Source organism: Cantharellus anzutake (assembly GCF_015039405.1).
Source record: "Cantharellus anzutake strain C23 chromosome Unknown EI90scaffold_18, whole genome shotgun sequence".
Lineage (NCBI taxonomy): Eukaryota > Fungi > Basidiomycota > Agaricomycetes > Cantharellales > Hydnaceae > Cantharellus > Cantharellus anzutake.
In genome coordinates, this window is record NW_024066968.1 from 934,250 (window position 1) to 946,778 (window position 12,529).

The window sequence follows — 12,529 nt, forward strand, 5'->3', positions numbered from 1 at the left end:
TGAATGTAGGAGCACCCGGTTTGGTTGAACACTCATCCACAACTCAGACTATTGCGTCCTATTACTGTAAGCGAACAGTGAGTACACATACTTCCATTGTCCCTTGGGCATAGTCTCGGGATACAGACGAAAGACTGTAAGCTAGAAAGTCGTTAGAATAAGTGCTCCAAGGCGCAGGAAAGCCGTCTGGTGCTTTGTTCGGGAGAGGCATCACCTCAAGCTGCTCCCATGCGCGCCTATCGAGCACCCGACAAAAAATCATCATTATTCAAAACAGTACTTCCGCAAGGTATAGATAGAGTTTGTTCGTAACTTGGAGCTAAGCTAATAACGTCACTACATCGATCAAATCTCTCTGCTAATATGGTGAGACGGTCTCCACTGAATGATCGTAGACCGCCTTCTGTCTTTCAGGTGTGATATGCAGGCTCTGAGGAGGCACTGGCTCGGCGTATTCGTTGAGGTGGAACGCACCCGATTCGAACGTGTCTCCAAGCAAGGGACAAAGCATCCATTCTGCACAATCCTATCGACAATCCCACCGTTATTTCTCTTAACTTTCCATAAACGCAATTAGGCGAGCACGGCGTACCTCTGCCTTCTTTAGGAAGAGTAATCTCATGATCCAAACGAAATATTTTGTAAGCCAGAAATTTGACAAGATGGGAGTGTCAACTAAACCCGGGTGTATATGCGTGAAAGAAATGGCTGGATTTCGTGCTGCAAATTCCTATAAAAAAGGGGAGGGGGAATAAATATTCCATTTTGAATGATGGTTAAAAAAACACTGAAACACTTCTTACCTCAACTGCCAATTCTGTGCAAGCTGGTCCATAAAATAGAGACAAGAAAGGTGTGTGTTTCTTCTTCAGTCCAAGATTGTCCAGATCCAAAGGCTTTCCATGGCCTGACGCGAGGACTACTACGACCCTCGCTGCCTCTCCCAATTGTTTGGCTTCCTGGAGCAATGGGAGGAATTCCTGAATGAACTTGAAACGGGAATAATACGTGACTGCCAATCTCTGATCGATCCCCTCAGACGTCGGCTTGAAGGCCTCCGTCGAGAGGTATCCCGTCGAAAGGAATAGATAGTTAAGTTTTGTAAGGCGAGAAGAAAGCGACCGAGCGAAAGAGGAGATGTTTGACATGAGGCTCACGTCACAGTGAACGAATTCGTAATTCGATTCAGGAGACTGTGGTAGTGAAGAGATGATTTGGTTTGCAGCAGTTTCGTTACGCCCAACGATGATGATATGGATGTTCCCTTTAGCATAACGAGCGAGTGCTTCGACGGATGCCTGAAGGGTTGGCAACGTAGGTGATTGCTGACGGTAGGATAGCCCCTTTTGTGCGTACCTTTCCAATGCCTGAGGTACCGCCAACGAACAAGGCTACAGGTTTAGGTGGTAGGGTCGCAGCCTCATTCTGCTGTTTAGCTTGAGTCAACAGGCGTGGCATGATTACTGAAGGAATATTGTTGTATGGCGCTTGATGACTTGAGTGACTTGGGCGTTGGTATCAACCAGTAGCACTGATGTATATATATGGAACCATTAATGTTATTCCATAGTTTCGTAATCAGGGCATGATAAACGCTTACGCGTCATGTATCGTACTTTGGCCGACGGCATGCACTGTCGTAAGCAGGAAACAATTTATATTGTGTCCCGCGTGGAGATACTTACCATGTATGCTTTGGTGCCAACGGCACGATTGGATGCTAAGCTTAGAGCCTACGTGGTGCGATGCATGCACGTGTACGGAAGTGGTCAGAAGTGGTCTCTTCGCACACCAACATGCGGGCGCCGACCATCGCCGACGGTGCCGAACAATATGTTTATCTTGCCCTGAATCTGATTACCTGCACAGCAGTGTCACTCTCCACCTAGTGAAATTACGTAGTTTGTGCCACTTGTGCTTACGTGTTTGACTCTTCTGTGACATCACGTGTATAATACAATTGAGTTGGTGTGATCAATTCTGCGTGACTCCTCCAACAGCCAATCCGATTAAACGTTCATCTTCCATCTCTAGTGTCTCGCACGATGTCTTCGTGAACAATGTAACGTACACGTTAAATGGTGCAAGGGTCCCTCTCAAGGGCATGCCGATGTACTCGATAATCTGTAAAAGCGTAAGCAACATCCATCGTTATCTGATCACTTTCTTGTCTCCATTGCGCATGTTTACCTCGAATGTTCGTTGGATGGGAAAAACCCCGACATATTATCGGTGACAGAACCTAAACGTGACGCAATCATGTTTGTGAGCGCTTAACGGGTTGGTTATAGTCGACGGCCAGTCGTTACATCATCGGTTAGAGTGCAGAACTGGCTACCGCTCTCTTATCGCCCAGGCTCTCCCATCACGAAAATCGGACTGGCACTCCCGAGTCCCAGGTGCTCCTGACTCTGGAACCTCCGGAACACTCTAGACCAGGGGACTTTGCTCCAGTTGCTTGTGCGATTTTCGTGATACCTTACTCAAGGGATAAGGGTCGTGCGCTGTCAACCCATTATAGGCACTATACTTGTTATCTCTGCATTATCCCTGACTTCTGACTTAACAGACCGTATCTATGGTTGATCCAGTCCGTCAATGAACCCAGTTTGTCTTGGTCATTTCGATGCGTTTCGTCTGCTGCCAATATCCCTATTGCATGGGACAGAGACGCTGCAGGAAGTACTCCATCATTTTGGCAATTGAAAATACTATCGGCTGCCTCCAGGTGCCGACGGACGTATACCAGACTTAAAACTAGTAGACCGAACGACGTCTCCAGCTTCGGAACGAAGATCCTCTAATTCGTTGGGTTCAATTCTATTGGCAAGACGTGTGAGTGAAAATCCCTCGATTACTGCATGCCCGTACGGTTCATGACATGCGTTCCAAATACGAGGGAAATTATGGTACCGAAGACTCATTGCACTACCATCAGACTAGCATCCGAGTTGGCAATGAGGTGAAGAAAAATGGGCAGAAATCTTTTTGACTTTTTATCCTTTGTTCGACAGCGACATCGCTCAGTGAGCCGAGTTCATCAAGCGAATCAAGAGTGACAAAATGATTATATTTACTATATGTATCACATTCTACAAGAAAGGCGGTCTGTTGCGTGCTCGTATCCACTCCGCTTGAATGCGCGTCGCCCCAATCGCGGACCTTAAGATGCGCCTGGGATAAAACCAATGTGATGGGCCTACAGAATGCCCGTGAACCGTTTCGAGATGCAAATTAACCAACTCAACCGGGACACCCGACTCGAACAGCCGATCGAGAGTGACGTGCGCACTCTGGCGCGACGCTGAGTAACAACTCTGACGGGTGCCATGGAGGCCGGAAATGAGCGAGCCCCCATCATCCAGACGCGCTCGCTTCATTGAGGGTCCCACCGTAGCCGAATCGTCATCCGTCTTCCGCTTCTGACATGCCGCCTTTGTTAAGCCCGCAACATCGTGGCGTGGAAAAACTTGCAAGAGGACTTCTATCTCATCCTCGACGTCTGATTCAAGAGCCATTGCGCTCTCCTGGAAACCTTCTGGGTTGTGCTTCGTCACCGAGTTCGCGGGGGGGGACCCAGGCTGTCACAGCGGCGGGGGTGAAAGAATCAACACCGGCATGAGCGTAAACGTTGAAGAAAGAGGAATGGCGCCTTACCTTTCTGCTCCGAATCAGATCTCTGGGCTTCACTCGTCATCACCGAGCTCGAGAGGGGGGGCGGGCTCAGTGGAGGTGAGCTGCTCTGCGGGACCCGAATGGGCGACCCTTTCTCCTGAATACACCAGAGCATGAGTCTTCGCGGTCATGGGAGAGAGAGGAGACACGCTTACGTCCAGCAGTCCAGGGGACGATCTTGATGAGATGTCGGGAGCCTGGGTCTACCAAATCATTCGAACCTGACGCCCTGAGAAGAACTTGGGCATGGTAGGGTATCCTAACGACGATGATAGCCTTTAGATTCACGCGTGTTGAGATGTGATGATTGTGGCGATCGTCAACAACGGCTTCAATTACTACGTCTCTGTTGATTGGGTCAGCCTTGGGACTATGTATGGCATCTTGCCTCCTACTTCGGGTTTTCCGGTGCATCAAGGTCTCCTGCAAAGCGTCCTCCATACCAGTCCAAAATCCACGGTGGGAGGCTGCGAGTTTGATGCTTCGTTGCACTGGCATTCTGAGTTTGCGCAGATAGGTGGTGAAGTGTTCTAGTGGGGGAAGGCTCTGGTTCAGCTAGGGAATTTTATGCAGTTCCAAACACCATACGTCATCATCTTGGGTTTCATTTTACTCGGTGCACGGAGGTGTAGTACGGAGGAATTTAGGCGTGTCGAGATGTCGTGATTGTGCCGATTGTCAATAACGGCTTCGACCACTGGATGCGTTAACGTCTCGCGCAACACGTCTTCCCTGCCAGCCCTAAATGTAGCTGCAACTCTGAGTTGTCGCACTGGCATATCTCAGTTTGCTAGTACACGTGAATTGTTCGTAGTGGGGGAAGGCTCTGGTTCAGCGAGAGGCGTTCAGGGGATTATATGTAGCTCCGAACGGCATACGTCATCATCTTGGATTTCATTTTACTCGGTGCACGGTGCTCAATTGTTTGCCTAAAAACAAATATTTACGTACACAAAATCCACCAGCCAACCCTAACTGTCCCGTCGAGATCATTGGTCGTAGTCGCTATATTGCCGGTTAGAGCGTAGAGCTGGCTACCGCCCTCGTATCGCAGCGGCTCAATGAAGGGCGGAGCCTCCCATCATCTCGTCTGTAAGGAAGGCATTCTTCCATTTCCATTCATCTCCTAAATCAGGAGTGGTGGGCATTAACCCAGTTTATCATTGTCGAGAAATGGAAGGAGCGGGGCGCAGTCAGAGGAAATGCCCACTCTAGCTCTGTTATGACTTCATCGCTGCACGACGCCCCTTCGCGTTTCCTGAGGAACGTTAATTCCGGGAGCAGAGGAAAGATCAGCAATTAGTTCCAACGTCGCCATGACCTCCCCCTCAGCTATTCCTACTTTATCTCTCATATAATAATCCCTGGGCGTGATCCATACACCTTTCGGACCCAGTGGAACCCTTCTCAGCGTCCACTCTTCTTCCACAGCCTTACTGCTTCTATCCACTTTACGGGCCGCATCTTGACCTCAGCACCCAAAACACCCTCCGCCTCCGCGAACACGAGGTAGCACCAAGCCGTCAGTCCTTCGGCCGCCCAGCGGTGCAGATCCGATTGTTCTTGCGTGAGTTCCGAGCCAAGTGTCTCCATGCCGAGCGCGGTGAAGCTCGCGTAGAGGCACATGCACATGAGCTGTTCGAATTGGTGGTGGAGGTGTCTCGCTTCCATGGAAGAGGCAGAGGGAAAATCGCGAATCGGAAAGCCTGAAGAGGAACATATTGTTTATGGCGCCTTCTACGGATTGAGATCTAAATTCGAGTTTATGAACAACGAAAGTCTTGAAATGGCAACACATGTCCCGAATCCGCTTTTCGGACTCGCCAGAGGTTGCATTCGTATTGGAATTGGAAAGTGCCTCAACAAATGAGATGCCACTCTGTGATGAGACTATCATACTGTCTGCCATACTACCGCCAACTGAGTAGCGGGCTAGTCCAGATCACACCGCTTCTCATTAAAACCAGTTGGTCATAAAGGCGCATAAGTATACGACCTAGCAAATACCAATCTCCACCCCCAAATGTACACCACAACCCATCCTTCGTCTGCGTCTCCTGCAGAAGGTTAATGTCCTCATCTGATCTAAAGAAATACTTTCATCCAGTGGGATGCGTGAGGCACTTGGACTCCACCTGACTTAATAAGACACCCGGTTACTTAGGTCATAGCCATGATAAGGGAGGCCTAAAAGCTGATTTGAGTCAGGGAATGCCTTAGGGGCAGGGTTAGTAGCGACGCCCACACAGCCCTCCGGTATCGCTTCTTTCTTATATTCCGTGTATTGCTTCTACATGTCGATGGTTGATGTTTGGTAAGCTCGACGATGCCGTTGCCAAAACTGAGGGCTACACAATGGCCATCGGGGGAGAGTGCTGCACATGTCACAATGCCATTGTGAACATCAAGATCGTTGTTGAATTGGGCTTGCTTCGTAATTGGCACCCAAAATACCAACCTTGGAAATTACGCAGCTCTGTCTCCATGAATATTCGAGCATTGAGCAAATTCCCACCGAGAGTTGAGACTTGGATGAGAAAACGATGAAGTGAATATACATACAAGTTAAATCGTTGAATCAGATCACCTATTTCGGGGGGAATTTTTCCAGTCCACAACTGTAGGGACCTAAAGATTGTTTCGTGAGCGTCTCGAACTTCATCGTACAATCCCTTGAGATTTTCGTCATGGTCTGTATAAAACCGCGAGGTTATATCATTAGATCGCAAAATCGCGACACCCTGCGAACCTCGTAAACTTGGAGCCACGATAGGAGTATTTGATCGAGATTCGGAATGGGGGCTAACTTAAGAGCAGAGGCGGCGGTTTGGAGGATGAGCCTTGTGGCGGTGATGATTGTTTTCTTCCCTTCACCAGCAGGGACAGCTGAGGATGACGGTGTTCGATCTATTGACGACGGGGTATCTGATTTAACGCCTATGTGTCCTAGTGGTGGGTGGGGAGTTCCAGTGTTTCCATGGACGATGCGCTCGCTGGGCATCATGTGAGATATCGGTGCCCCCCTAAGGGAGAACGGGAGATGGCGCAGGGGATGGCGGATTGGGCGTAGAGGGGAAAGATTGGCTGACTGCGATTGGTTGACATGAGTGGGACCGGGACTGGGACTTCTGCTCAACAGCTTAGCTATAGAGTGCCGAACAGACCACCGCTGCTTCCGGCCTCGAGAACTACCGCCAGTAGTAGTAAAAGGATTAAGACGGCGTCTATCAGATCCACCGTGATCTGTGCTAGTTGGTGCATCGCTTTCAGCTGGAGTAGTAATTTGGAGGTCGGGAACAGAATTCGAGGGTCGCACTGGGCCACCGGGAGGCGTAGGAGAGTGTCCCCTTTGAAAAAACTTCAATCGATTAGACATTCGTGTATCAGCAATCGCGGGGAGTATCGTGGGCAGAGAGGAGAGTTGAGCTACCTCAGCCACACGACATATAAGGTAGTACTGTCCTAACCACTGCCAAAGCAGGACCACAAATATTGAACTACCCTTCTGTCAGCGATGGAATGTTAACTACCCTACCTAGGGCCAAGAACGAAATCCAAAAAACCTACTTGTGTTTACTAGTATTTTGCAAGCGATTTTTTGAAATGATCTCCGTCGTTGACAGTTATTTGGTTCGACCACCAAAAGGTTGTGTTACCTAACCTTGCTTGTTACCTTGCTTGCAACGGGTCCACAATTCGTGGGAATCTTCACTTTCCCATGCCACCGTTCTGTGATCCCATTGGCTACTGCCGTTGTCTCATGATCACCTCACGTGTTTTTGAATGCGGAGTTGTCCGATTCCTATGTGAGCCAGGGGTGTGATGATTAGAGCCTTGAAGCGAGCTTGTTTGCCGTGGGAAGACAATGGCCGGACAGTGCCGGAGCACAGCCATACTACATTTTGCCCCAGTCGGAGGAGCGAAGTGTCGCGTCCAAATTTCCGGAGTAGGTGATCGGCTATGTGTTTAACTCCGTACCATGTGATCTTTTGTATTGAGTACAGAACGTGAGAACATTGCGTAAAGAGCTATTACTTATTTTGCGCGTCCACGGAGCTCCTCCGACTGGGTACGAGTCTGGTAAACGATCAATGCCTCGGCTAATTGGGAAGGCTACTTTCTCAACTGAATTTTCGGGCCTCAGTTGAACCGAAGTTTTGCTGTTTAGGATTTAAGCTGGTGTCTCTGTCCGCGTTGGGTTCACTTTAGCCATATATGGACGGAAATGACGGACCTAGCGCCTATCGCCTATACGTCGTTGACCACATCGCTTGGCGAGTTTACGTCAATGATAGGAATACGAATAGACCCCTGGAATTAGCCTTGGACCACACATGGAACTACATTGAGGGAAAGAATACCACTGCGCCTCCCCCATCCAAAAACGAACATGAGGGCTGGGTGGTAGGTGATAGAAACACACGCAGAAGGATCTGGCTCGCTCTCAGCGAACCCGCTCAACAGGCAGTCTTCCATCACTTCAGAAGTCCCGCTGCCACTCTATTCAAAGCGCTGAAGAGTGCGTATGAATACTCTGGTGCCTCCGCGGAATTCTACGCAAGACAGAAATATGATAACACCAAAATCAATAACCATGAATCCACAGCAGACTATCTGACAGACCTCGTAAACCTCGCTCACCACGTCAACAGGGAGATCACTGGCAACCAGGGGCGCATTGAAGATAAGTAGAACGATCGGCATGCGTCTCATTCACTCCCTCTCTCCTTGCATGCGCACCTTGCAAACGATCCTCGTCAGAACCGCCCCGACAATCTTGACGAACTTCGAAGAGCGAGGACGGTCGATCGAAGAGGAGGAGAGACCCCAACAATCCAACTTGGATCACTCGCGAAAGCTGCTGGAGATGCGGGAAGACTCCCTGTTAGCACACTTCCGGGATCTGCACGTCAGAAGGAAGAAATAGTAACGTTCAGGAGTGCTTTATCTACCCACAGCCTTAAGGATTCCCATATCGGTTTTCACAACCATCGCCCCTTTATGGCCCTCTCTCTACTTCTGCAGTGACCCCACCATACTGGGGAGTGTTCTGGACACACAATTCCGTTGAACGAGGATTTACTCAACGCGCGAACGGTCAAAATTACCAAAGAAAGTTAATAGGTGGGGTGCGCAGGAGGCCAAATTACGAAGCCTAATCATTGTGAGATGCGCAGCACGGTAGTTCTGGTAACGGTATCATCAAGCTCACCGACATAGACCATGAGCACACTATTTCCCGATTCCAGCTTGATCCGCCCTGCCTAGATTTGTCCGTGGTAGCTGCTGTGCCGATTAAGATTTCCTTGCATGGAGCCGAGCATCCTCCCGACATTGGTTGATGCACTCATGGAATCGCTGTCCTACACCCACCTATGGCCCAGTGATAAGCGTTGTTGAGACTGGCAGATATCTTGCCACTTTGAGGACTGGGGATGCTGCAAGCACGAGGAGCCACATTCCGAACAGATTGACTTCGTTCGGCATGAAAATCTGCACTTGGAATTCCAAGCGGAACCAGCAGGCCTTTCGTCGTTGTCATCCCATTTATTTGGCCCTCTTTAAGGCTAAATGCATTTCGCCTTGCCGACGTGCAGGGGGACAAGAACGAAGGCAGCAAACTGGCTTCGCTGTCGGAGCTATCATCGGTTGAGAAGAAATGCGTGTCAGCAAATGACCGAGTCGGACCCGTCGTCTATCATGATTCTGTGTGAGTGTTCGTTTGTGAAGGGAGACTACTCGGCTGTGGAGTACTTGCAAAGAACCTGGCCGAGTCAGCCCTTGACAAAGGTGGAACGTAGCAGAGCATGCCAATGTTAAACGGGGTTGTTTGCAACGTGTAAAGTAACGGGCGCAGGAAGTCAAAGTTGATGCGGGGAACGAGATGAGGATACATCGGGCCAGTTGCCTCGGTTCAGAACCCTGACGTGAACGACAGCTAACGATGGGCATGCATTGGTTTTTGACCCTTCGGAAAGGTTTCGGAGCAGAGAACGCACGGCCCCCGGTTTCGATTTCAATGCATGATTTGGAGCTTCAGTGGACGTCATGAGCGCTGAATAACCAAGGGAAGCGGTGCAGTGACAGCCCTTCCATGTCCCTTCATCATCCGTGACGGAATGGTAGCGGAAGTGAACTACTGAGTAAAAGGAAAGAATAGACTCGTTAAACTCATCCACTAATGAATTCAGGGGGCCAGAAAAACTATGGAATTAGATGGGACCGGTTCGGTGCACGACGAAGCTGAGATCGGAAGGCTTCAGGGTGGTTGGGCGTATGATTGGACCAGGGCTGAAGACTGAATTCGGCCAGTGATGCTCCGAACGACATCAGCCATCGGCAGTCTAGAACCGAACGGGGTAGGAAGGAAGCAGCCTCAGCCCATCGCGAAGATGAGATACGCACGAGGGAAGCGAACGTCCATCGACTGAAGGGAATAGACGAATAGACGAATGAATTAGGCCAACTCCACTATGCTGCAGCTCAGGTAAGACGTACAAGCTGATCTCGTTGGTCCGTCCAAAGCAATAAGGCAACCAAACGCTGCAAAGCTCAAATCTGGTCATGACCGAACCATATCTACTCATGCGCTGGGTGCTGAGAGCATGACGACGCCAGAGGGAGTTGTTATAACAAGGGGATCCCCTACAGGGCAATTCACTACGCAGCGGCGACGCATCGCGATCGACCAGAGGCAGGGTCCATGCGCATTTATACATGAAATGTACCTAACGGGTGTGTGAGCAGACCAGCACCAAAAGCAGCACAGCGATGACCCGGACCAAACGTCAGAGCCTCTGAATTCCCAACGAGCCAGTAAACACACGGAGGAGGTGAAAGGGGAAGGTGGTAGGTAACGCTTTTGAAGGCACATGGCAGCGATGCATGAGTGAGGAAAACAAGTCGCCAAAGAAACGAAGGCAAGCAGCCGATGGTTACCCACCATGGGAAGGGGTGAGTAATAGGGACACCTGTCCAGGCCGCTCACCAGCTACTCACCCGTGACAGACTAGGGCCGAGGCAAATAAGCCAAAGGCCTGAGCACGGGCCCAGGGAGAAGGCAAGAAAGGGGAGGCCAACCCAACTCCTTCCTCCCTACCCCCTCCAGAAAGCGCCCCCTAAGCCCTGATGCCACCAGCGAGGGTCGTTCAGCCACGCAGCTTTCTGAACCTAGGGAACGCTAGGAGCTGGAAAAGGGATGAACCAAGGATGAAAGGAGCAGGAGGCGAAGAAAGAACCTTCGACCCAAACACTAGTCAACAGATTGGCTGCATACTAATATGCAGCCACTGCTATTCGCCGTCATACTGTACTTGATTGCACGATCTGTTTGGCAACAACCACATGATATAACGTAAAACGATGTTGCGTGACTTGTGTTCTCGGCGTTTGCGGAAGCATAGTTGCTATATAACGTAAACCTGCACCGATAGGTCATAAAAATCGGACTGGCGCTCCAGGTGCTCCCGGCTCTGGAGCCCCCGGACCAGAGGACTTTAGTCCAGTTGCTTGTGCGATTTTCGTGATGCCTCACTCGAGGGGTAGCATGGCAGCGGTCGTGCGCTGTCAACCCATAGGCACTAGTTATCTCTGCATTATTCCCGACTTCTGACTTGACGGACCGTAACTATGATTGAGTCAGGTTGATCCAGTCCGTCAATGAACCCAGTTTTTCTTGGTCATTTCGATGCGTTTCGTCTGCTGAGCCAATATCCCTAATGCATGGGACGACGCCGCAGGAAGTACTCCATCATTTTGGCAATTTAAAATGCTATCAGGTGCTCACGGCCTAGCACAACGTGCAATTGTGGGTCCTGTCTCTTGCCCTCCTATCATCGTATCTCACAAATATTATGTTCTCCCAATAGGCATGCGACATAGCCGAAGGGGCCGATATCATCATGGTCAAGGCAGCGTTACCTTGATGTCCTCTCCAAACTCGTGATCGGCTCACCCCTAACCATCCCCTCGCGGCATACCAGGTCTCCGGAGAGTATGCTATTATTGTGGCGGGTGCGCGTGCTGGGGTGTATGGTTTAAAAACGAGGGCGTTCGAAAGCGTGACTCGTATAGTTCGGGAGGCTGGTCGGTATAATCCTTAAGCCATTCGCGCTAGCATTTTGACTGTGTTTCTGATAAACCAGCTAAGCTCCTAATTACACGAAAACACGGTTGTCAATGTTAACGTCCAGTTATTGGCCTCTGTTGTTGAGGGTGTGGCGTAGCGTTACCGTTTATAGCGATTATCATATTTGTGCGCTGCTCGGCGAGCGCTTCGCTTACAGAGCGGAAATTTTCTTGTTTAGGTCATTCCATAGTTCATATACAACGAGACCGAGGTGAGATATCTTTCTTGTTAGTTGCCTCCAGCGCTTTCACGCTAGGTAGTCATTAACATTAAATTGTAGTTCACGTATACCGGACCTGAAATTCTAATAACTGGTAGCCCGAACGACGTCTCTAGCTTCGGAACGAGGATCCTCTAATTCGTTGGATACAATTCTTATTGGCAAGACGTGAGAGAAAATCCCTCGTTTACCTCTGCATGCCGGCACGGTTCATGACGTGTGTTCCGAATACGAGCGAAATTATGATACCGAAGACTCATTGCACTGCCATCAGACTGGCATCCGAGTTGGCACCGAGGCGAAGAAAAATGGGCAGAAATCTTTCTTCCTACTTTCCCTCATATATATCTCCCCTGCGAAATTGAGGTGAGAGCCGCTGCCCTCACAGAACGTTTATTTTCGTAAGTTGTGTCAACACTTAGGGCGTAATTATCACAAACGGCGAAAATAAAATTACGTGTATCCGGAGGGGTAATTATGTAGATATAGGTTTTTGGGCACATGTA

General features: G+C 49.7%; 5 protein-coding genes across 5 annotated transcripts; 1 reads left to right on the forward strand and 4 right to left on the reverse strand.

Annotated features, from left to right (window-relative positions):
* Positions 1–94: 94 nt before the first annotated feature.
* On the reverse strand, positions 95–1,729 carry EI90DRAFT_3153928 (NAD(P)-binding protein). Its single transcript, XM_039065897.1, has 5 exons — positions 1,601–1,729; positions 1,357–1,531; positions 804–1,298; positions 593–730; positions 95–526 (listed from the first exon to the last, which is right to left on the reverse strand). The coding sequence occupies exons 2-5, from the start codon at positions 1,456–1,458 to the stop codon at positions 359–361; spliced, it is 903 nt and encodes a 300-aa protein (XP_038917355.1). The 5' UTR covers positions 1,459–1,531; positions 1,601–1,729; the 3' UTR covers positions 95–358.
* Positions 1,730–3,092: 1,363 nt separating this feature from the next.
* Positions 3,093–3,518, reverse strand: EI90DRAFT_3122257 (uncharacterized protein; the record flags this gene model as incomplete). The annotated part of the gene is made up of 1 exon (XM_039063476.1): positions 3,093–3,518. The coding sequence occupies one exon, from the start codon at positions 3,516–3,518 to the stop codon at positions 3,093–3,095; it is 426 nt and encodes a 141-aa protein (XP_038917356.1).
* A 168-nt stretch (positions 3,519–3,686) lies between these two features.
* EI90DRAFT_3122258 (uncharacterized protein) lies at positions 3,687–7,051 on the reverse strand (the record flags this gene model as incomplete). The annotated part of the gene is made up of 6 exons (XM_039063477.1): positions 3,687–3,772; positions 3,831–4,021; positions 4,071–4,230; positions 6,134–6,202; positions 6,263–6,347; positions 6,425–7,051. The coding sequence occupies 6 exons, from the start codon at positions 7,049–7,051 to the stop codon at positions 3,687–3,689; spliced, it is 1,218 nt and encodes a 405-aa protein (XP_038917357.1).
* Positions 7,052–9,011: 1,960 nt separating this feature from the next.
* Positions 9,012–9,370, forward strand: EI90DRAFT_3053358 (uncharacterized protein; the record flags this gene model as incomplete). Its single annotated transcript, XM_039060021.1, has 1 exon — positions 9,012–9,370. A coding segment is annotated over exon 1 (224 nt), but the record flags the coding sequence as incomplete, so codon positions are not given.
* Positions 9,371–9,517: 147 nt separating this feature from the next.
* EI90DRAFT_640773 (uncharacterized protein) lies at positions 9,518–10,794 on the reverse strand. Its single transcript, XM_039067895.1, has 5 exons — positions 10,725–10,794; positions 10,619–10,684; positions 10,174–10,403; positions 9,675–10,102; positions 9,518–9,613 (listed from the first exon to the last, which is right to left on the reverse strand). Exons 2-4 carry the CDS (start codon positions 10,619–10,621, stop codon positions 9,880–9,882), a joined length of 456 nt encoding a protein of 151 aa, XP_038917359.1. The 5' UTR covers positions 10,622–10,684; positions 10,725–10,794; the 3' UTR covers positions 9,518–9,613; positions 9,675–9,879.
* Positions 10,795–12,529: the final 1,735 nt, after the last annotated feature.